The following is a 24,856-nucleotide window of genomic DNA, read 5'->3' as shown; positions in this document are numbered from 1 at the left end:
GGCTATTTCTTGTCCAGGGGGAAATCGATATCTAAATATCTCTGTGGATCTGAGTTCAGTGCCTTGCTGGAAAAACTGAGATTCAGACTTCATTTTCTCCTTTATTCATGGTAAAATAACTCTTTCTGGGCTAAATCTTGCTTCAAGTTAATTAAATTGATGTTAATATTCCTGGTGACTTCAGAGGAAGACAGATCCAGCTCAATATGTAATAAAAATGTAAGAGTAATATTTTTTTCTAATACTAATTTGACTCAACTTTATAAAATGTCTAATGCTTTGTGATATTTTTACTTCAAAAATATTTCCATTTAAAGTTACTCACCATGATTTCACCAATTCAAGTCAATGTGTCATTTAGTTGAATACTTTCAAAAAGCTTGAGTAATCTATTTCTTTTTCCACACTGACATTTCTTTGCCTTGAGATCTGATTTTAAAAAATAGTTATCTGTCACAAGCTAACTGGAACAGAATGTAAAAATTATGCACAGTTAATAAAGATACAAAATACGTAATCTGTCAGAGCAGATCTACTGATCATGCTATGTAAATCAGCATTATTTTGACAGTGATGTGTCTGTACGCTGTTGCTGCTCTCAAAAGGGGATTTAACCGACTAGCTAGCACGTTTCTGTATGTATGTCATGTAAAGTGGGAAAAATCTAATGGAAGATTGTATTTTTACATGAATATATTTAAGAAAACTGTTAAGAAGTTTCATTAATTAAAAAACACTTATGTGAATTATTATGTAAAGGTAAGGCCCCGATCTTTTCTATGCAGGCTACATTCAAACTAAAGAGACTTCAGGCAGGAAAGTCAGTTTCTTTCTAAGACTATTTCTTTTATACTTGCAGTGCCATGGTCTTAACCTTCTGGAGTGACTGCCTGGGCCATATGTAACAGGGTAGTTTGATCTGTCATCTGCTCAATAGAGGCATCTAGTATGGAGAAACACATGATGGTGGAGACACTGCTAGAGTACAGACAAAAGTTTTATAGAATCGCAGAATGGTTGGGTTGCAAGGGACATTTAAAGACCATCTAGTCCAAACCCCCTGCAAGGAGCAGGGATCTCCAACCAGATCAGGTTGCTCAGAGCCCTGTCCAACCTGGCCTTGAATGTTTCCAAGGATGGGGCATCCTGGGACAGTGTTCCACCACCCTCATTGTAAAAAATTTATCCCTTATATGTAGTCTGAATCTACCCTCCTTTAGTTTAAAACCATTACCCCTTGTTCTATCGCAACAGGCCCTTTTGCGTCTTCTTGCAGAAGTTCAAAAATTCTGTGAACTCACTTCCACACTCAGTGATATGCTGCTGGATGGCAACTTTCCAAATGTATTAAGTATATGACTGACTGCAGCAAGTCCTCTGACATGTCACCTCCAATACTCTGAAATCCCCTTGGATCTCAGGGAAGCCACCAGAGATGCTCCATCACGTTCTTCCAACCTGAGCTATCCATCAGTCTTGGAGGAACATTGTCAACAGACCTCTTGATGTTTATGTTTCTTGGAACTCCTTCTCTTCTGTAATTGCACATACCATGCAATTCTAACACAGCAGTCCAGCAAGTTTGGGGGAGTGGAGTTAGTGGAGCATTTGTTAATTTCCCAAACCTTCCCTTTTCTGGTTTAGAGTGAGAGCTTTGTGCTGCATTGGGGTGGTGAGAAGAGAACCGAATATTTTCAGAAGGCCACTTCATTCTTGCTCCCAGCAAGGCTGCTGGGCTCAATGTTTTTCTGGCTTTCACAATGCAAAAACAAAATGGTGAGGAATTAGGAAGGAAAGTGCATAAAGGGTGGTTATGCAAACATGGCCACAGAGAATGAGACTCATTTCTTAATTGCAAGGGTGGGATTCATCTCACAAATTAGCATTTCTATGTTGAGGGATACACCTATAGCTGCCTACATGAAAGTAGTATCCAAGCTCCCATTGAGCAACCGAGTTGAGCCTCAGCTCTCTAACATATCTCTGGACATACCTGCTATCGTTGTCCAAGTCAGCTCCTACTTACTGATTTGCTTAAAAGTCAGTGATGAGGAAGATATACTTCTAGGGCATGATTCATTCCATCCTAAAGAACTTAAAACAGATAAATGACTCTTGGTTTATGAGCCTAGCTGAAGTACTCAGATAGGACCTGATTATGGACAGACGAATGCCAAGGGATGGTTGCATAGCCGTTACACACGTCTGTTATAATGAGCACATTTATCAATAATCAGCCCACTGACAGCCCTTTCTAGAGGTACATGCTTCCTACCCATATCCTTCTCACTGCTGAAAGCCCTCTCTGTCTCAAACCACTATTTTGTGACTTAATACTCCCATATGTATATGCCAGTGTCTTGTGCTTGCTTTATAAAGCAATCAAATTTCCAGTGGTGTTCTTCAAAAAGAGTATTTCCTGAGCTTGAGCTGGGTTTGTGTGGAATAGAATCTTAAGGAAAGTGACAGAAACTCCAGTACTTAAGTTATGAAAATTAGACTAGGCAGAAGAGTGTGAAATGTTCTTTAGGAAACATTCCTGTCTTGGCAAAGAGAGGGAATGAATGATCTAATAGGTCTTTCCATCTGTAAGTCAACATTCAGCTTCCAAATTATGCCAGTCTTTTTTTTTTTCCATAGGCATTAAATGTATTTGTTTTTGAAGACATCTCTTTCTTTTTTACATGATGAGGTGAATTTATACTTTTGAGGTGATATTTGTATCATTTGCATCAAACACATCAGATAGCTTAGGAACTTCTTGCATGGCTAAACACTCTTTGCTACATTGTGCATGCTCAGGTGGATTATTCTCCTTTGAAAGCCCATTGTGACTCGAAGAACAAAGGATAGTAATATTTTTAGCAGATATGTATTTATCCTAGCTTGATAATCTGTAAAGGTCACTTCAACTCTGTCTGCACTGGGAAAATAAATTATTATTGTAAAGCAACTCAGGACATTATGAGCTGGACATAACCCTTTATTGAAACTGGTTGGTTAACAGTGTAGACAGAGTCAAACTCTTAACATCTATTCTGGAAGCGCGCTAGAAAGCTGATTTCATAAAGTATATCAGAATCTGTTGCTTGTGAATCACGTGGATTCTAGTATCTATTCAATTAGTTAAACCACAGTTGGGAATATTGATTGAGAAAGATTGTGTGCTCTCTCTCTGAATCTAATTTTGCTTGATGTATGGGCTGTGTATGATGATAACACTTCTGATGGACAGGTTGCATGAATAGTTTTGCTGTTGCTGTCACTGGTATAGCTGTTCTACTTTAGGGTTGATTATGGGACAATTTCAGAAGTATCTGAAGAGAGCTGCCTTCCAGCTGTGTTTGGAAACTCTTGAAACAAGGCACTTCTGACTTGGTCTTCCCTAGAAATGTTCTTGTTAGTTAGACTTAGCAGGATCTCCCTGCCTCTCCCACCATGACATAGACAAATATATTGGTCAATGTGTTCTAACACAAACCACAAAACCTGATAATTAAAATGAAACAGTGGGAACACTGTGCTACTGTCCACTTGCTTTTTAAAGTAGTTAGAATCATAGAATCATAGAACGGTTTGGGTTGGAAAGCACTTTTAAAGGCCATCCAGTCCAACCCCCCTGCAAGGAGCAGGGACATCTCCAACCACATCAGGTTGCTCAGAGCCTCATCCAACCTGGCCTTGAACGTTTCCAGGGATGGGGCTTCCACCACCTCTCTGGGCAATCTGTGCCATTGTTCTACAACCCTCACTGTAAAAATTTTTTTCCTAATATCTAATCTAAATCTACCTCCCTCTATTTTAAAACCATTACCCCTCATCCTATCACAACAGGTCCTACTGAACAGTCTCTCCCCTCTTTCTTGTAGTTCACCTATAACTTTCTGTGTAGGCTGAAACAGAGCTATAGTGGATGACTATTTTAATCCATAACCCTTAAGCTAGTTGAAGTGTTAGGTAGAATTTTATTGAAGGTCCTGTGGTGTCTACATTTTTCCTGAAAGGCTGCAATGGTTCTGTTTTGGCCTTCTGTTTTGTCTCAGATAAGGCTTTAACTTAGAAAAAAAAACAAACATACTGTCCTACTTCACTAGTAGGAAGGATTAGAAATTTTTCCACTGAAGGGTCAATTTAAGCCTAATACCTATTGTCCAGGTTTCAGCCACGCTGGCTCCATGGGTGCAAAACCCGGGACAGCTGACTCAGCCTTGCCTTTCTGTAGGAGAGCTAAAGGCCAAATGCTGGGTCAACCCTGACGAGGAGCTGAATACCACAAAGATTAGTGTTTATGTTTGTCCTAGAAATGAATCAAAAAAGCCTGAGATTTTTGGTGGCTGTTGTTGATCTGTTGACACTTACCTAGAGTTAAAGCTGTCCCTGCAGTATCATGCAAAAAAAAAACCAACAACCAACTTTTTACAGTCTTTTTGTGCTCTGCTATTCATAGCTGTCCTGGTGTGTGTACAGCCTGCCTCTCTGCCTGCTGATCTTTTAGTTGTAACTCCACATCGTTTTGGTCAGGAGGTTCTAGAAACTCATTAAATAGTGTTATAATTGCACATGCAGAATGAAGAAAAACAAATACGGCCTTAATTTTCTGATTCCATTACCCAGCTCCCTTGATTAATTCATCTGGAGGACTGAGAATGCCAGTTAATTTCTTTTCCACAGTTACATTTTCCAAAATCATCGAAAGGCTAATCAGAAGCTTGTAGCTAATATTTGCGGTTTGTTTGGTTTTCTCCTGTTGTTTGAACTGCTTCCAATATGTCTTGCCAGTGACATTTCTTCACCAAGCAGAATAAATACTGAAACTATAGAGAAAATAGTTCTACTGGAGAAAGCAGCAAATGTGTTGCACTGTAAATACAAAGTTTCTCAAAGTCACTGACTTCCTTCTGTAACTTCCATGGCAGGGAAATGACAGAGCTGGAGTAATTAGTCTACTATTTATAGATGTCATTCCAGTTCTGTTTTGTTCAATTGGAAACATAGACTTACTTACATTTTTTTAATCCACATTTTGCTATGAAAGATTGGATGGAAGAGAAAATCTAAACCCCTTGGGCTGTCTGCTTATGATATTGTTATTATTGGAAATTTTATTTGTGAAACCACGCTGCATGACCCTGACTTTAGGCTCTGGGCCCCGAGGTGTTACATTTCTTTATAATAAAAGAGGACCTCTGCCCCTGAATTGTTTGCAATCTAAAGAGACAAGGCAGAATGATTATTCTCATTATATACATGAAATACTGAGGTGCAGAGCAATTCAGAGCGTATCTCCAGTTCAGCAAGCTGGCTTCAAAATGGTGGGCAGTGAAGCAGTATTAGCGCAGCGATCTGCATGCGTGCTAATTAGCCTGGGCGGATGCTGCAATCTCTTAGTCACATTGCATCTGAGATGCTAGCTAGTTTTTATGCATACTTTTGTGCAGTGCCCAGTAGATCTATTAGCCACTTTGGAGCATTATGCATTGCAAACAGAACCAAAGTGATTCAGGGTCACGCAGTCTGTTTCAGAAGTGTTGTTAACCTCACTGCCACTTCTTTCTTTCCTTCTCTTCTTCATTCTGTAGGAAAATCCTACAGACTCATAAAGCAGCTTAGGGGAAGGGATCTTTGGAGGCCATACGGTCCGGCTGCTTGCTTGAAACAGGACTGATTTCAAAGTTTGATCAGGTTCCTCAAGGCTTTCTTTGATAACTCATCTTGTGAATCCTTCTTTCACTACATTTAGTCAGAATTTCCCTTGCTGTGACTTGTGTCCATTGCTTCTTGTCCTTTTGTTGGGCATCTCTGAGAAGAGTGTGGCACCAGCATTTCCATCAGCATTGTAGACAGCAACTGAGATCCTTCCTTAGGTTTGTCTTCTGCACGCTGAACAAACCCAGCTCTCTCACCCTGTCCACATTCTCCAGCCACTAACCACATTGGAGCTGGAGTTGCTCCAACTGGAGTTGCTAGTTGGAGTTGCTCCAGTATGTCAGCGTCTTTTCTTACACTAGGGAGACAAAAGCTTGTGAGAGCACGAGTCCATCTGAAGACATTAATCTAAACCCACAGTTTTTTTGCAAGTGGTAGACAGCATTAATCTCTTCTGGAAGTGAGCTCCATTAGTTAGATCCTGGTCTTGTGGAATTTTTGCCTCCATTGCAGAGCATAAGCCACCAGTTTCATGGCTCTAGCAGCTGGTGATGTATATCCCAATGAGCTGGAGATCTTCCCTGTGCACATCTGACGTGACCTCACCTAGTCCTGAAGATCAGGATGCAGACCTTCATCATGACTCACAGGTATGCACTGTGATAGAGAATAAGTGAATAACTGAATTGGGAAGAGCCTGGTGCAGCAGAAGAGAATGCCAGAGAGAGGTGGCAGCTTTTAAGTCAGTTTTAGTGCTACTGAAAAATTCCAGCTGCAGTTTTCCACTCGTAGCTACAGCTACAAGAGGAAACTACGGATACAGATGTGGATAAGGAGTTCCAAGATGAAAATGAGGATTCAGAATAATTGCTTCAGGAGGAAGCTTTAGGCTGTTTTGGGGTGTTTGGGATAAGTATCAGTTGGGAGGAGGCAACTGTGCTACAGACAAGCAGTGGTGAGAAGAGAGACCACGTTCCTATCATAAGCATGTTGACATTTTTGGTATGTTTTGATCCATTCATCAAATAGCTGTCACTGCGGGTACGCTATCAGAATTGCCCTGGGCACTTGCTTTGATGGAAATCACTGATTCTGGCCTCACTCTTTGTTTTTTTTAATCAAGGCTAGTGATGCACAGGAACATTCGCAGTGACATGACCTGCTGAGCTGTGCAGGCTGGTGTTTATTTTGGTCAGGTTTTTTGTCCAGTGTGATGCTAGTTCTGCATCTCCTGTACACTTTTGGATTAAAATGACTTGATGGTGCATGTTGGTTCAGTGAGGGGAAAGGTCAGTATTTGTAAACTATTTTTGTTCATAGAACAGTGATTGGGTTTCAAAGTATTGCTGAGTCCTTCTCCTTGGATGCTGGTGAGGAAAACATGTATTGTCTGAGCTTTTCTGTAGCCTCCATGAATTTATACATTTGCAGAATCTGTGCTTTCCACTTATGAGCAATTTAGTGCTTTGGCCTTCCAGGGATGTTCTTCGTGTGCATATGGAATCGATTACACATGATTTGTAGATCCTTTGGAGATGTAAAAAACAGTGAAGAATGGGAGTTCACAATATAGGAACTATGAATTAAACTATAAATTAAACTAAAACACCCCAAAAATCTGAAAGCTGTTTGTCTTCCTAAAAGTGTAAATGCATAAATAGTTTGTATACAGTGCAGGCTATAGGGTCCTCTTTGTGACCACTGAGGAATCTTAGACATTGGAGTCACATGGTTCCATCACAACATTTGGGAAGGAGGGCTCAGAGAACCCCTACTTTTCGGGGCCACTATTTTTTCTTGCCAGGATAGAAAGATGTCTTGTGGTATAACGCTGTTCAGGAAGGTGAGCTCTACAGAGCCTTGAAAGCTGAGGCTAATGGACTTCATTCTTGATACACTGGGTCCCAGAGTAGGAGGAGGTGGATGTTGTGCAATAGCTTTCAAAGAGCATTCTTTAAAACACTAGTCTCCTGGTCTGCTTCACTAATTTGGCTTTAGCAATTTCCTTGGTCATGGAAGGACCTTCCCTCTTAGCCCTTTTGTCTCTTTGCCTCTCCTCTGCCAACCCTAACAACCCTAAATCACTTTCCCTTGTATTTCAGAGGCTTTCCTGAAGATACGGAACATTCCTTGTTTCAGTGTTCTCTTCCAAGATCTTCATATGCTGTGTAGTTGTTAACAACAGTGTCTTTGAGGACCTTGATGCCTTCAGTGAGTGCTATAAGGTGAAAAATAACGTTATTTGTTGTTCAATATCCGTGGTGACAAAGATTTTTAAAAATATTGACCCAACAATTTTGAGATAACCTCTAGGGATGCTTTTTTTTCTGTCTTTGAATTTGATCTCATCTTTCTTTCTATGTGCTTGGGTACACAAGTGTAGGGGATCTAATTAGCTCATGCCCAAAAGAAGCGTTTAGGGACCCAGCATGGGGCAAGAGGCCATGGGATAGGATGCTTATAAATGCAATAGATTTAGACCTAGATCACTGCTTGGTCCCTCCTTATCCGTTCTTGTGGCTTGCACATTTTGCTGCTGGTGGGTTTTGGTTTTTTGTTATGGCTGTAAGTCTGCCTGAGGATGCTGGGATCTCTGTTTAAGGCTTGTTATTTGTGATGACATTTGGAACAGATATTCTGTGGCCCCTTCTGAACTTTATCTATTATGTGATTGAGTCCAATCTCCTCCTGTCACAAAATGTGACTTGGGAACAGCTATTCTTCCATCATCATGGAGAGATGTGTAGCCCTGATCAAAGGAAGCATGTACTTACAAAGGCTAAAGGGAACCTAGAAAAGTATAAATTGCTTTTATTCATCAGAGTTATGCCTTCTGACTGGGAGGACATCGACATGTGTCTGGAGCCTGGATGAAAGCAGCCCTTTCTTGTAAAGTCAAGGGCCCTATGAGGACATGGTGTACCTAGAATTTCACTTTGTAACTCCCCTTATGCGCTCAGCATTTGCTGTGCCGTCCTTGTTGCTCTGTAATGACTGAGACACATATGGATTTAGCAATGTTCATGCTTCTTAATACTTCTGTGCCACTTATCTTCTGCTTGGCATTTTCCTATTCCACAAATGCATTTTTATTATCTTTCTACCGAACAGAAGTCAAATGACATTCTGAGATTTCCAATGGAAAAAATCCCTTTTCAGAATTTGCACTGGTACAGACCTGTTCTGATGAACTGAGGTAAGTGCCTGCTTATTCTATAGATGCTACACACAGGTGCTGAATTAACTGGGATGGGAGGCAGGCTAAAGGAGTGAGTCTCTGTTCAGTCCTCATTACAGCTTCTGAACTTGTGTGAACTCATGCTTTTTCCTCACTTGCCCACTTTTGAGGAGCTTCAGCCAGCCAGCCCCAGTCATTTCGGAGATTCTGACTCACAATAAAAGACACATACAATAAAGCACGCGGGTGAACAGGCAGTCTGATCAGAATAGTGCGAAAAGCAGCAGGGAGATGGTTGGTACAGTTCAGAGCGGAGATCCAAGGGCCACGTTATCCCAGTTACAAAACACCACAGTAATTCCCCAGTTTGATCATCCTGACAACTGCCCTGTGTAGATGAAGGATCTTTCTTCCTGAATGGAATCCACGTTGTAACAGAGAAAAATCCTGAAAAAGCAATGTCAGAGAAGTGCAGATTGGAATTAGATGGATACAGACATCTTTCAGTTGGAAAACTGATGATGTGGAGGTTCCATTTTCAGTTTTTAACCCCGAACTCACAGCACCGTAAACAGAAGTATTCCTTTAGAGTCAATGGAAATGGTGAGATCCATGTACACAACAAGTTTATGAGGAAATATTATTTTTTCATCTCTTTCCGGTACACTTGTCAGAAGTAGTTGCAGCTCTTGCGCAGGCTTTTGAATTTATCAGCTCCCATCACGGGAGCACCTGAGCAATACACATCTAGATTTTCTGATTTAAAACACGGGCGAGGACAGCAGGTTATAAATGGTGTTGCGCAGTGAAATTCAAGGTACCTCAAAGCGTGGGGGGCCCCACCGGTGGTTAACGCCGCCCCCGCTGCTGCTCGCCCCCCACGCAAACGGGCGCACATTCGCTGCAGCCCGCACACCTACGGTGCGGGTACGGCTGCTTTCCTCCGCGGTTGTTCGTAACCCTGCCCCTCGCCCCCGCCTGCAGCCCCGTCCTGGGCGCTGGGTGGTTTGAGGAGCGCTGCCCGCTTCACCCCCACCCCCGCCCGGCATGGTGGGGGCACACGGCGGCCAGACCCCCGGGGAAAGGGTCCGCCGGGCACCGCGGCGGGGCCTCCCGTTGGCTCAGGCCAGCCGTGCTGGGGGGGAGGGCAGCAGCAGCAGCAGCACCCCCGCACCCCGGGTCCCAGACACCGGCGGGTGGACCCACCACCACCTCTCCCGCCCCGCAGTCGCGGGCGGCCCCCTAGGCGGGGGGGGGCGCCCCCCCCTCGCTCCCCGCCCCTGCCCCGCATTGGCTGCGGGCGGCTGACGGGCAGCCGGGGAGGCCGCTGTCAGCCGGCCGCGGAGGGGAATGCCTGCACTGGGGGTCCGGCCGCGCCGTGCCGAGCTGTGCCGAGCCCAGCCGCGTCGCGACGGTGCCGCCATGGGGGTGGAGATCGAGACCATCTCTCCGGGAGACGGTACGGGACCGGGGCGGGGAGAGCAGCCCTGCGGCACTGGGGGTGAGGGGCGCCCGGCTGCGACCGGCGACCAGACCCGGCGGGGGTCGCACGGAGGGGAGCCCCCCGGGCAGAGGGAGAGCGCGGAGCCCCGGTGCGGGGAGGCGGCGGGGCTCAGGAGGGAAGGCACGGCCGCCCCCGGCCCCGCGGGCGCTTACCTTTGATGCGGGAGAAGGGGAGCGGGGCGAGGCGGGCGGCAGGGGAAGCCGGCGGTTCCCCGGGCGGCGAGGGGGCTGGGGATTTTTCTCTGGCATCCGCTGACAGCTGCACAAACCCGGACGCGGGGAGCAGGATGCGGGGGGGGGTGCAGCGGCGGGGCCAGGCGGGGAGCGCGCCCAGCCCCAAACTTTGCCCCGGTTCCTCGGCTGGGCTCGCCGCGGGCCGCCGGCCGGTTGTGTCGGCATCCCCCGCCGCCGGCCTCCTCGCCCGGTCAAACCCGTGGTGCCGGTGAGGGCCGAGGGGCAGCCCGGGTGGCGATCACCCCTGCTCGGCGCAGGCTCCCCTTCCCTGAGCCGGGTCACAGAGTCACCGAACGGTTTGGGTTGGAGGCGACCTTAAAAATCATCGAGTTCCAGCCCCCCTGTCGTGCGCAGGGACACCTTCCACTAGACCAGGTCGCTCAAAGCCCCGTCCAGCTGCTCTTCTGCAGCCTTATAATACATTTCGTAAGGTTTTGGGGGTTGTTTTTTGGTGGTGGTGGTTTTTTTTTCTTTTTAAGGGAACATAATTTCTAACATATAGCCATATGCATCTATAAAATATGCCAGATTCATTCTTGGCTGATAGACAACTATAAATAATTTGTTCAAGTCGATCTCAGCTTAACTTTCTTGGCCCAGTATCTTTTCTTTGTGTATGCTTTTAAATTGTCTTCTCAGTGCTCTGTAGTGCTGCGGAGCAAATTCTTCCCTTGGTCGTACAGATGTAAAAGCAGAGCAGTTCTGTGGGCATAAGTAATGTTACTGGGTTGAGACTAGAAAGAAGGGTGGAACTTAACCTCATAACAGTACTTTCTAGCTATTAAATAAATTAAGGCTGTCTTTGTAAGCAATGCGCTATTCCAAATAAGGTTATATGGATTGTTTCTCTTGGTTGCAAGTCTTAATGAAAATCAGCTGACTTTAAACACTGCTTAAAACCACAGCTAGTCAGTGGTCTTGAGAATCTGTGTCTAATTCAGCTTTGATGTGAACTTACGGAGCTTCATTGACTTTGCTGGTGTTACACTCGCACAGCAGAATATGCGTCAGTGAGGTCTGATACTCCTTTTTCTCAGATCTCTGTATAATAGTCCATCATTGGAATAATACCTGTTTCACCAAGGGTAGAATTCATCTCACATAACTTTTCTCAGGTTTGGTGGCTAGTTGAAAGGAGTCTTCTAGGTTTTTTTGGTAGTTGTCTCCTGAGAATAATTTGTCTTGCCTCTCTCTGTGTAGGCTGGGTTTCTCTCAAAGCACTAATTCTCCACTGTCAATAGAGGAAGCCCAGGAGACTTGCATAGAGTAACTGCCTGTGTTTTAGGTGGCTGAAGTTAAATGAGATGAATCCCACTTTAGGGTTACACTGGTGCCCTGACTGGGTACCTACTGTACTGTGCTTTGTGCAACCCACGGCCTGAGATACTGCAGCCAAATCCAAGCTGATGAGCAAGGCTGTTCAGATGACACTTGGAAGCACCGTCTTCTCAATTTCATGTAATAAATCTGAGCCATTTACCGCTCATGGTGGTTTTGGCATATAAGCCCTAAGTACATAGCGTATGTGTTACTTGATATTTTATACCCTGCGATGCGCCCTGTAATGCATAACTTCTTGTGCTAATTCAGACTGAAGAGAGCCAGAAAGCCAACTAAGATACGAGCCTCAGTTTCTATCTGAATCCCCAGTTTCTAGCTTTCTGGCAAGGATATTCCTTAATAATTGGTCTCATTCATACATTTAAGTTCTTCTGAGCCCTGGCCCTCCCCTGGTCAACATTACTTGAGAAATCAAGGTTAGCTGCTTCAATACACCATTGGCATCTAATTGAGCCTGGAAAATCTTCCCCTAGCTTTTAGTTCCTTTGGCAGTACCTAGGCCAGGTAAAATGGAAATGGTAATTTCATTTTCCAGTGGCAAGAAAATAATTTAAGCCTTCTTTTCCTTTCAGTGTGAAAATTTTAGGAGGAGCTACTAGGCTCTTACAAGAACTCAGTATATCACTGCTTTACTGTCACCCGAAGCTACAAAATTAAACTGCCTTTGTATGTGAAAATTTTTAAAGCCCTTCCCAGCTAATTAAAGATGCTCTTATTAGAGCTGTCTTGAGTGAAAGGCATTAGAAATATGAATACAAATGGAATTTTTTTCACAATGTCAAACTAAGACTTTATTTGAAAAAATTATAACAAAAGCATTCTGAGAATTTGAAGGTTGTAATCCATGAAGTTTTGACAGTCCTTTTGCACCTACAGAATGTAAATGCATATATAATGCCTACATATATAGGGAAAATTGTATAAGGAAAATATTATTTGGTCTAACAACTAAGTAGGAGCCAAGCTGGGACCTTCTACCCTACACCATACCCATTCCTGTCTTGTGTATTAGTGATTTGATAACGCATAGTCAATACAAATCTCAGTCTGGCATTTTCCTCTTAAAAGATAAACCTGCCTAGCCACAGAGATTAATCAGAGAAAATAAAAGAATAACCTTTTATAATTTTAACAGGACGGACATTTCCAAAGAAGGGTCAGACGTGTGTGGTGCACTACACAGGTAAGGCATGTTCTGAATATTTTCTCGATACCAACTGCTATGTGTTGAAGAGTGATTTGCCATTTCACACGTGGTTGTTGTATTTTTTCAAACTTTGTTCTGTCAATCATGATCCATTTGATTATGTTCTGATGAGTTTCCTAAATACTTCACTTCTAGCTGAGCAGTTCAGGCTACAGTATCTAGATGTGCATGCTGGTAGATTTGCCAAGTGTAGCATTCAATGGTGAGAGGTTAACAGATGAAGCTGTGGACCTGATTCTTTAAGCCATTATACTAGCTAATGAAATCAAGGATGAAACAGTGAAAATGCTGGGTTCATATTTTTCCAGCCTCTGATCTTGACACAGGCAATTAATGACTGGATATATCTTAAAAGCATATGTCTATGTATTGGCAGTAAAATTAATCCTAGATTGAAGAAATCAATACAAGGTCTATTTAACGCCTGCTTTATGGACTTGCATGAATCTTAAGTGGTGAGCTGGTTAATGGAGCTGTTTATGCTGCACCTTTGTGCGGAGGGAAAATGTCATTTAAACTGGCTTGCAACATTATGTTTTGTGTATAGTTATGTAAATTGTCAAAAGAATGCAAAGACCTCTGCAGTTTGAGTCTTCTCAGCTGGGAAGTTCACATCAAGAGCTGCCATTTTATGTGGTCTTTTCCTTAAGAAAGCAAAACTTGGGTGATGTGGGGATTGACAGCTACTGATCTGGGCCTAGGTCTGTGATGTTTTCCTTTAGTGTTCAGTAACCGTTGCTTTCTTTCAGTTTTGTACTTGCTTCTGTAGCTTACAGCTGGAGCAAGGTGGAACCATTTTCCAGTAAACATAACTAATGAAGTAAACCTGTTTGTATTTTCAAGAAGCTTTTTGCTATAGTTTCAATAATATCTCTCCTCAGAAGTTTTTATGGGAGTTAGTGCACTGGCTTGGGATATAGGATGTCTGGGTTTAAGCTCCTATATGTTTTGTATATCCAGAGCATTTTGATCTGATGAGGATTTCTAGTTTGAATTAGAAAAAGTTAAACACATGGGTCTCCCATGCCAGTTTCAGCTCTTACAGATATTCCTCTGTAACTTAGATCTGAAAATAGATGTTTTGAAACTATTTTTGTGAAGATGCTGGAAGATATGTTTCTGTTCCGGTCCAAACTTCAAAACTTTTTATGAAATAAAATTGTCACCTCCCACCCCCAGTTAGTTTGAGATAAATTTAAATGTCAGAACTGAAAGAGGCAAAAAAATTTGAGGCCAGTGGCTCCCACAAAACACATTTTTGCTGGATAACTTCAGAGATAGTGTGAATGGTAAATGTGGAAAGATAACAAGATGCTGCATACTCTCATTGATATTAGATAACATCTTAGATGAGGGTACCATAAGCTGGCTTTGACATAAAAGACTGTGAAAACTCATTAAAACAATCTCCAGCGTAAACTGTGCTTCCTCCATATATCTTGCTGTTGGTGCTATGCAACCTCTAACTCCCAGATGAGAACAGATATAAGAAGCAGCTTATTTTCTCAGTTCCAATGCTGTTGCAATGTCTAAGCAGTTTTTTGGTGGTATTATTTTTGAAGGGACCCTATGGCTAGTGGATAAAGTGTTTTCTTCTAGTGGTCTGTGAAGTATGTGGGAAAGATGACATATGAATGTCCAGTTTTAAATTAAAACTCTTTTTACCTGAATACTGATGCAATTCTGGATATATCTGGCGTTCATCTTGAAATAATCTCTGTCTTATTTATATGCTCTTACTAGGCCTCGCTGTAGTTGGTGCTTATCCTACCTCACTCCTGTGAGTCCTGCTTTAGGAAGCGGGTAGTAAGTTAGAGAGATGGCTGCAGAGATATCCAGAACATCTGTCTTGTCGCCTAAAATGGGAGTTCAGGAAAAATTAAGACACCTAGGGGCAAGGAAGTGATCCAGAAATCCTGCTTTCCAGAGGTGCTTAATGTTGGAAGCGTGTAAAGCTCACGCATCTCCATGTTTGGCCTACGTGCTGCTCTGGAGCTAGGCACAGATAATTGTAGGGAGACATTGCAGTCTGGGAAGCGAAGGAACCATGTGCTGACTGAACTCCACCAAGATCTAGAGATCGTTTGGATCCCCAGAAAAAGCCTCACTTCACTGGAGTGCTCTGAGCACAGCTCTGGATCCAGCATCGAGCATGGCAGAGACGGCCACTTTCAGTCAAAACGAGGGCCTGTGGGAGCCCACTTCATGTAAAATAACCAGTCACTTCAGACATGACAAACCTATGCTCAGTTGCCTTTTCCAACAGAAGAGGGTCATAGCTCTAGTTTACCACATCCTTAACTGCAACCATTACGTTCTTGGGGAGGAGACAGCTGAAATTTCCTGCTCCCTCCAGTTTATCTGGGGACATCCAGCAGTGAAGACTGCAAGATCCATGGGCAAGAAAAGGAGCAGGCAGGAGGGTGAATAGTTGGTTCAGGCACCTTGAAGGAGTTGTATTCCAGACCTTGTCTTCAGGGATTAATTTTGTACTTTTTTTTTTTTTTTAATCCAGTGATTTTCCTGTACGGTGGTGCTTAGTCTTGACAGCTTGGTAGGCCATGTAACTTCTTGCAGTGGCCCTTCCACTTCTCATGTCAATGCACACACTGTGTGGTGAAACAGCTCCTTAGCACAGACGTGCTTGGTCCCGTGATTCCCCGAAGGGCTAGGGTTTTTGCGCAGGCATAGAAAAAAAACCTTACCTGTCCATTAATTATTAATGTCTCTAGAGTTTCCAGCAAGAAGGAAGAGGAGACCAGAAGGGGCTTGCTTCTGCCAGAGCAAGTTACAAATTTTTAAGGAGACTCAAATGAGGAGTGAGCTGTGGGCTCTTTTTTGTTACTTCCCTATCTTGCCTTCCCTCTCCAGGAGTCTCACAGATGTGCATTTACCATGCGATGGGGAGTGATGGCAGAGAGAGCACGGATGGGAGTGGACTGCTGGCACTACAGCAGTAAAAGGCCTGTAGCTTGCTTCTGAAGCATCTTTGGGAAAAAGGTTTTTAGGAGCAAGCTGTCTGCATGAATTGTCCTGGCAGTCCATGCAGAAAAAGTCCAGAGAGGACCAAAGGCTGGTACCCTGGGTATTTGGCAGAACTTCAGAGTCGTGTCTGCTCATCCTCCAGGATGTTGTGATTCATGCCTCGCCAAGGTAGGGCTTCAGCAGGGTAGTTTCTAGTCTGACGACCCTGCATGTTCCAAAGAAGTGGGAAGTGAGAACTGGAATCTCCTCAAGATGAAGGAGAACTGTGATTGAGTTTTACACTTCTGCTGTCAGCATTCCAGCTATTAGGCTGTTATAAGTGGCAGCTTTCCCTCTTTCTCTCCTTGTTTAGAGAATAACCTCAGGAGCAGACTTGGTGTTCTGATTCCCGAATGCATTGTGAGGCCTTAATGACCAGACCTCGGTTTCAGTGGCAGAAGGAGTTAAGGTGCAGCCTCATGAGGGAACAGTTCAGGAGGAACCTCTTAGTTGAAGAAAATCTTTTTCTTTTTTCTTTTTCTTTTTTTTTTCTAAGGAATAGTTCTTGGCTGCTTTACAATTAGAGCAGAATTTTTGTGTTATCCTTCAGAATTATCTAATTGCCCTTTCTGACTACATCAGATGCCTTAGTTTCTAACTTTGGTACTGTAAACCACCTGCTAATTTTTCAGCTTTGCATAACCTGAGTTAAGTACACAAATAGATGCTCTGCGTCTTTGCAGAAGATTAGCTAGGAGGACTGTGATAGAACATGAAACCAAGTCCCGACCTTAATATATGACTGAAGAATATGGTTGGATTCCTATATGTTTTATCTTTGTTAAGAAATATAAGAAAACCAATAATTTATTCTCATCATCCAGCATCTATGTTGTGTCTCAAAAGTTACCTGACACAATATTAATAGATAGGGTAGTGCATTGGCACCGAAATGCATTTCCAGCAGCAGTGGTTTATGTCATGTTTTTGTCAGAGATTTCATTGAACGTGCTTCTGAAAGCCTTTGGCAATCTGCTTACTCCTTCTGTTTTCCATCTGCAAAACGATAGTTCTACTTTGTCTGCCTCGTGTAGATAGATTATAAGCAATTTGGGATATGAACTGCCTCCTTCTTCATGCCTAACGTAATAGTGTCCTAATCTTGATTAGGTCTTCAGGTTACATCATAGTACTGATAGTAATACAAGTAAACAAATTGCAATGTCGTTAGTTCTGGAGTGTATCAATGAAATTGAGGCATTTTCTGCAGTTTTGTTTCCAATTATTTAAATATATTGACTCTGGCAGCGGGAGTTAGCAGTGCAGAATTTTCTAGTATGTATGAAGGTGATACAAAATGGTAATTGCAGTTAGAAATGCCCCTGAACAAAACCTTTGCTGAGGTTGTGAATGCTCTGTCTAGAGACTGTGGGGTAAAGCCTGCACTCTGGGAAGCTGAGTCCCCATTCCTGGCCTTCTGCTGGGTGATGGTGTGCCCTCAAACAAGCTTTGTGTATACACATCCCAAATCTGCTCTTAATAGTGAGAGGGCAACTTTTTTTACAACTTACTCAGAGCTGACATTCTCTTGTGTTGTCCCATGTAGCTTGTGGCAGAACTCCTCAGCCACCTGGAAATCTGTGATAATAATACAATTACCGTTTTTAAGGAGCTGATGATGGTCAGAATTTGTAGTGTGCTGGAACAGACCTGTTTGAGTGAGACTATAAAGGCACATTAAATCATTAATTACTTATTAAACTGGACTTCCATCAGAGAAGATTTTCTGTAGACTTTTTAGGCTAGGGCAATGGCCATGAGATTGCATCGAATACATTAGTGTAGAATATTTCAGTTGGGAGTGCCCTACAACAATCATCTAGTCCGACTGCCCGACCACTTCAGGGCTGACCAAAAGTTAAAGCGTGTTGTTAAGGGCATTGTCCAAATGCTTCTTAAACACTGGCAGGCTTGGGGCATCCACCACCTCTCTAGGAAGCCTGTTCCAGTGTTTACCACCCTCTCTGTAAAGAAATGCTTCCTAATGTCCAGTCTAAACCTCCCCTGGTGTGACTTTGAACTATTTTCATGCATCCTGTCACTGGATACCAGGGAGAAGAGATCAGCACCTCCTGCTCCACTTCAACGTTTCAATACTGAGAAGTTGATTTAAAATTTTTTTTTTTAAATGCTTAAAGTGAAATTCCCTATTGAAATGCGTGAACACTACTCCATTTCTTTCAGATCAGCTGTACAAATTCGTTCTGTTTTAGGAAGCAGGCCTTTATTTAAAGCAGAACAAATGATTAATTGTTCTTTTCCTAGTGATCTCGGGACAAACTCATATCATATTCTTTTCCGTATATTACCAAAATTGCTTTATATTGTTTCTTTAGCTTTGGCAGTGATGTAGGGTTGAGAGTTATGGTTGTGTCTGAAGCTGAAAGCTTTTTTTTTTTTTTTTTTTTTACTTTTTTCTTTGTAACAAAAGCGAACAGCATAGATGCAGATTAACAGTAATTTATAGAATATGCTTGATTTACTATGATTAAAAAATGCATTTGCCATTTAGCACAATACAAATATAATGCAATTCCCTTGAAATAACTCTTGCCAAAAAGAGAACAGATCTGCCTATTTTTCTTGGATGAAAATCAACCCAGTCTTAAGCGTATGTAGTAATAGCCACAGATTTGTCTATACTGACATACTCTCAAAAAGACTAACGTAAATTCAGAAGAACTTTGCAGAATGTCATATAGTTGTCTGTGTAACTCAGTATCTGCATGACTGGATGTATATTAGCGTTGTGTGAAAGTATTTTGTGCCAGGTGAGTACAAGAGTATGTTATTTCTCCAGTCCCACTTTTAGAAACGTCCATACCACTTCAGTGGGAGCTGTGCGTGTGTATCTGAGAGGAAAATTGAACAAAGTAAGGAATTTAATAAAAATTCTTTGTCTCCAGGAAGCTGTCTAGGTGGATTTGGAAGACGATAGTGAACACTGCAATTAGAGTTATCATTAATAAGAATTGTATTGTAACAGACATTATAATTGAGCCTTGAATTATAGCCAGCTAAATCTTGCTTACCTAGAAAGAACTTAATTGTTTTATCGAGCATGTTCCCAAGACACATTGTAACAGAAGAGTGTGATGTCCGTCCATGTTTTGGGGCCTGCCAATTTTCTGTATTTTTTTACTTAAAGTAACCTCTTCAAATTGCCCTTGTTTGAAAGGATGAAAGCCTTTTACTTCTGCAGAGGTCTTTGTGGCAGCTAAGCACTTAGAAGCATCCTTTTTCTTCAGTGAATCATAATTGCAAAAAGTAGTTTTGACTCCTCAATGAAGAACATGGTCTTTTGGTGCCCCACAGACACAATTTGTAAGTCTTAAAATTCTCTTGATAAAACGAGTAAAATTCTTACATTTGCTTATTTAGTGTAGATTGTCTACCTTTGGAAATATTTTAGTGGCAACTTCAGTTCAATAGTGATCAGAGTCCAGAAGCAAAAGTTCGAGGAGAAGAGACTTTTTCTATGCATTTTCCTGACAGCTTAGCGACTGGTTTCAGGTATATTACTTGCTCTTTCATTTTTTAAATTTAACAGAAAAGGAAGCTGTGCCTCTCAAAATTGTCATGCACAGTTTGCAAGTACTGTGAGACTCTCTGTAAGAAGAGGCTATTGACGTGAAAAAAAAAGATTTGATGGATTAAAAAGGTTCAGAGATTTGTAAGAAAAAAAATGTAGCAGCTTCAGCAGCTGAGTTAGTGAGTTTAAATTGAACATACCAGATTGTTGCCTGATGGAAAAGGATCAGCATAATAAACTGCAGCCTCAAGTTTCCCAGTTGCTCCTCTTTTGCACTGAACACTGTCTTGCTGTCTGCTGTGCCCATCAGTTTCACTGAAATTGCGTATGGTACTAGATGCTATTTAATGTGGGTAAGTGAAATGGAGAAGGAGCTTGAAATTATCCAACAGGATTCTTATTGTCAACCTCAGCTGAGAAGTATTGGTTTGACTAAGAATTGGAAATCTCTTCCTTTAAAGGTGGTCCCCATGGTCCCCAGTGTTATTTGGACAGCTGCTAGTATGATTTGTGCAAAGAAAGGCAAGATTTCAGGATTGCCTGTAAACACTGTCTTACATTCATTTAGGAAAAAGACAAGATGGGCTTCTTGCAAAGCAAAGACGTTTATAAAGAGATTTCTTCCAGATAACATACGCGGGGACTTTCTCCCGAGACTTCTCTGGCAGCACGAAATGTGCTGAATGATTTGGTGACTGCTAGCTGTGATTTTGGAGCACCTACTAACCTCTACAGGATTTCCTTTCACAGAGCAATTGTGGCATCATGCTCCCTTCCTGTTGTGCATAGAAATGAAATTGCTAGCCAATAATTAAACTTCCTACTCCTACCTCACAAAAGCCTTGAAGAAAGGGATTTCAAGATACTAAAATAAAGCTCACAAAGCAGATTATGTGAAGTACCAGAGAACTAATAGCCTCTATTCATCAAGTTTTTAAAAGCTCAGAACCGTTCTAAAACGGTGTCATCCTTTAGAAAAATTAGATTGCTATTTTCAAAGAAAATATTTTTTCTGGGTCCTCTTTGCACTTGTTTTCAGTGATCCCGGTGTGCCACTCTGCCTACTTAAATCTTGTCATAGAATAGATTAATAGAATGGTTTGGGGTGGAAGGGACCGTTAAAGGCCATCCAGTCCAACCCCCCTGCAAGGAGCAGGGACATCTCCTGCCAGATCAGGTTGCTCAGAGCCTCGTCCAACCTGGCCTTGAAGGTTTCCAGGGATGGGGCATCAACCACCTCTCTGGGCAACCTGTGCCAGTGTTCCACCACTCTCAGCGTACACAATTTTTTCCTAATATCTAATCTGAATCTACCTCCCTCTATTTTAAAACTATTACCCCTCGTCCTATTGCAACAGGCCCTGCTGAAGAGTTTCTCCCCGAAACTCTTATACGTATGTTTAAGGAGTAGCACCTGAAAGGTTTGCATAAATTCTTGATCATTAGCATTCCAGGTCCTCACAAGAATGACATCGTTTTCTAAGAATTTATGCCCCCTAAAAATCAAAGAATTGCTGAAACAAGTGTGCAGTGAATAGTATTTGTTAGTGTAAAATGTACAAATGGTTACTGCATGAGCTAAATGGGGACCTCTGTCAGCTGGCACCAGTGATATGCTTGTCTCTCTCTATTGACAAAATAGAACCGACATCACCATATTTGCCTAATTAAGAAGTCTAAATTGAGAGCCTAGTACCTTAGGCTACCTAAATAGTTAGCCTTTGAATACACCTCTCTGTCTATTGATTAGATAAAGAGCTTAATATGGTTCCTAAGTCAGGCAACTCAGCTAGGCAGGGTGTGTGGAAAGGGTAGTATTTCCTTAATTAGACAGCCTGTGGTGTCATCTCTCTGCAGTGGATACACAGCAGCCACGTTTCAGGTGTATTTCCCGAGCAGTTGCCGTGTGGCCAGAGATCTCTGCAGCCTTGTGATCTTCAGAGCTCAGGAGGTTGGTCCTAGTGCCGCAGTGATGTGCGTGGGAGATGCCCCGGGGGGACCATTGCCAAGGAGCTCATGCAGCGCTGGTCAGCAATCAAACATGCGACCTCAGAAGAAACGCATACGGCTGCGGGAAGCAGCGATTCGGCGTTGGCATGCGTTCTGCTGAGTCTGGCTGAACCAGTGCCAGGGGGCTGCTAGGGGGCTTTACATTGAAAGCGACATCTCTCAATTGAGATATATTATTTAGCTTTAATTACTCAAGGGCATTGTAAATCTTACTTAATTTTTTTTTTTTCCACAAGACTGCTGGCTGCACAAGTTTGTATGCATTTGCACAGCAGTCAGTGTGAGGGATCTTAAATGTTGTAGCTGTGGTGTCATCAAGCAGAGCCAGTGCATCTTTGTAGCTGAGACAGCAGCAGAACCATGCAGTCATGCAGTGTAGTCTTTCATGTCCCATCCAACATCCTGCATCTTTGGAAACTCAGTGTTACATCAGTGGTTGTGAGGCACTTTTGTTTTGTAGCTCTCCCTCTATCTCTGCTCATGGTATCCCAAGTCTGGTTTCCCTTTCCAGATCTTTTCCATGTAATCCTGCATGTTTATTGGTTCTTAGTTGTCTCTTGCTGCTCTAAATCACTTCCCTTTGTTCATTTAATGATGCAACTACCTTGATTTAGCAAGATTGTCTCCTTCTCAGTGAGAAATTGAAGACTTTCCTCCTGGACAGAGGAAAGGACCTAACACTTAATTGATTCATTTTCCAATCTATGACTGCTACAAACAGTCCACTCCCTGATGCATTGGTTCTGTCTAGTTTTAAATGACCAAACTGATAATGCTATTTTGCTACTTCCAAACCCATTGAAGTTGCTGCTGTTGCAACATTAAAAGTGGCAGCTTTCTGTTGAAATTCTTTACTCTGCATTAGAGAAAAGAAAAAAAAAAACCAAACCGCAAAACAAACAAGTGGTTGTTTGGAAATCACACTATAATACTATATAGCAATCGTAGTTATGGAAACTCATATTTTTGTTTTCCTCTGTGGGTAAGTTTCTATTTATGCTATAAGCAGGGATTTCCAGGAAGAGAGGAGGGCCTCATAGCTTAGGAGGTGAAATCCAGGGCACGTAAAAGAAAATAGAAGGTGAGTCACGTGGTGGACAAATTCCTGAGGCATCCCCATGAAGTGTTGCCATTTCCAGACTGGAATGTACAATTTTCAGCCTGAAGACTTGAAGTAAATTTTTTTGTTCTGAAAGCTGCAATTTTGGTGGAAAAGCCTTTCCCACAGATTTTATTTTGCAGATTGAGGATCTAAGACTGAAGTACATAGGGTAGCTGCCAACTCTATATTGTAGAATCACAGACTGCTTTGAGTTGGAAAATACCCTTAAAGATCATCTGGTTCCAACCCCTCTGCCATGGCCAAGGATATCTTCCACTAGACCAAGTTGCTCAAAGCCCCATCCAGTCAGACCTTGAACACTTCCAATGATGAGCATCCACAACTCTGGGCAACCTGTTCCAGTGTCTCACCAGCCTCATTGTAAAGAGTTTCTCCTCATATGCAATCTAAAATTACCCTTTTCCGGCTTAAAACTGTTGTCCCTTGTCCTGTCACTACAGAATTGGTAAAAGGTTTCTCTTTGTCTTTCTTGTGTATTTATTTCTATTGAAACACTGCTATAAGGTCTCCCCAGAGCCTTCTCTTCTTCAGGCTGAACAACCCCAACCCTTTCAGCATTTCTTCAAAGGAGAGGTGCTCCAGCCCTCTGATCATTTTTGTGGCCTCCTCTGGACCCACTTTGACAGGTCCATGTCTTTCTTTTACTGGAGACCCCAGAGCTGGATGCAGTACTCCATCCAGGTATGGGTCTCATGGTGCAGAGAGGGAGAATCACCTCCCTCAACCTGCTGGCCACACTTCTTTTAATGTAGCCCAGAGACAGAGCTCTCCACGCCCCCCGTGTCCCACAGCAGCCAGCTGGCAACAGCTCTGGAAAAGCTATGGCTGTGTCTGTCCCACCCTGCCAGGTGAGTTTCTGGAGTGCACAGACAGCCCCATCACTAGCTTTTGTTTTATGCTCTGCTTTGAATTATCTTCTGCTGTCATTTTGCACCTTGTCTTCAGTCAAATGAATAGCAGGGCCAGGTTCACAGCTCTTCCTCAGGTCAGTCAGCAGTGCTTCTGCACAGCACAGCTGAGGGCTATCGTCTAATGTGGGTTGAGCCCATTTTGTCATCTTCTACCTTTTCCTGGCTGGAACTCAAAAGTCGTGACTTTTTATCTCTGAACACTGGGGACTTCCAGAGCCTATAACTGTAAGAAGAGGTGCTGAAAGGGCATTGGAACAGGATTGAAATGCCTCATTAAAAAATGGTCCTTACCTGTGCCATTAAGACTTGTTCTGTGTGAACCCATTTATATGGCTCATCTCCATTTCAACATTTATTCCAGTTCCTGGCTGGGAGTGTGGGGGTTTTAAATGCTTATGAGCCAAATGCAAATTCAGGATTGATACAGTCATGAAGAACTGCCATCATTAATCCCCTGTGGACAGCTTAAAAAGTTGAATCTGATCAAAGTGCTGCACCCTTCATTCATAAATCCCTTTGGAAAGGGAAAAGCATTGTTTACTCCCCTTTAAAAGACAGAGAAATTCAGAAGGGAAATTATTTGTTCAGGGAACACAGCAAGCCTCTGATAAAGCTGAGGGTAGAAATTCATGTGCTTTTAAAGTCCTTATCTATTATATTTACCACTGGCTGTATCAACTCGAGGAAGAGCTGTATCTTTTTTTCCAGACCTCAGGGGTATTTAACTTTTGAGAACAACCTATTTAAATTAAGACGAATGGTGGAAAATCACAAAGTGCTTTAGTTTTTATTGGGTTTTCTGTCTTTCTGTAACCAATCATGATTTGATTGGTTATATAAGCATTGTAAACAGATTAAGGGCTCAGTCCTTCCCTGCTGTACAGAACAATAGGGGATTTGATTGTAACGATTCACTTCATTTCAATAAAGTAACTAAAGCTTGCGATACATCGATTCACTAAAACCGCAGCCATTTCTGAAGTGCTTTCCTAAGACTCGCTATCAGCATATTCAAAGCTCCTCTTCAGCTGCAAAAGTTTCTAAAGGCTTTGGGAACACGATATCAGACAAAGTCGGCTGGACCTGAGAGAGCTTGTAGCTATAAGCACAGGCGCCTCAGGTGATGGAGAGCTGAGAAATGGTTTGC

General features: G+C 42.6%; 1 protein-coding gene across 1 annotated transcript in view; it reads left to right on the top strand.

Moving 5' to 3' along the window:
* The first annotated feature begins 10,084 nt into the window (after positions 1-10,084).
* The window catches only part of FKBP1B (FKBP prolyl isomerase 1B), a 48,223-nt gene continuing 33,451 nt past the window's right edge, over positions 10,085-24,856 (top strand). The window contains exons 1-2 of the mRNA XM_086744713.1: positions 10,085-10,283; positions 13,038-13,085. Of these exons, the coding sequence (XP_086600839.1) occupies positions 10,175-10,283; positions 13,038-13,085 (157 nt within the window). The 5' untranslated portion in view covers positions 10,085-10,174. The remainder of the gene's footprint in view (positions 10,284-13,037; positions 13,086-24,856) is intronic.

This window comes from Chlamydotis macqueenii, chromosome 3 (genome assembly GCF_036417535.1).
Source record: "Chlamydotis macqueenii isolate bChlMac1 chromosome 3, bChlMac1.mat, whole genome shotgun sequence".
Taxonomy (NCBI): Eukaryota; Metazoa; Chordata; class Aves; order Otidiformes; family Otididae; genus Chlamydotis; species Chlamydotis macqueenii.
Note: the sequence above shows the minus strand (reverse complement) of the source record. Positions and strands in the feature narration are given on the sequence as shown.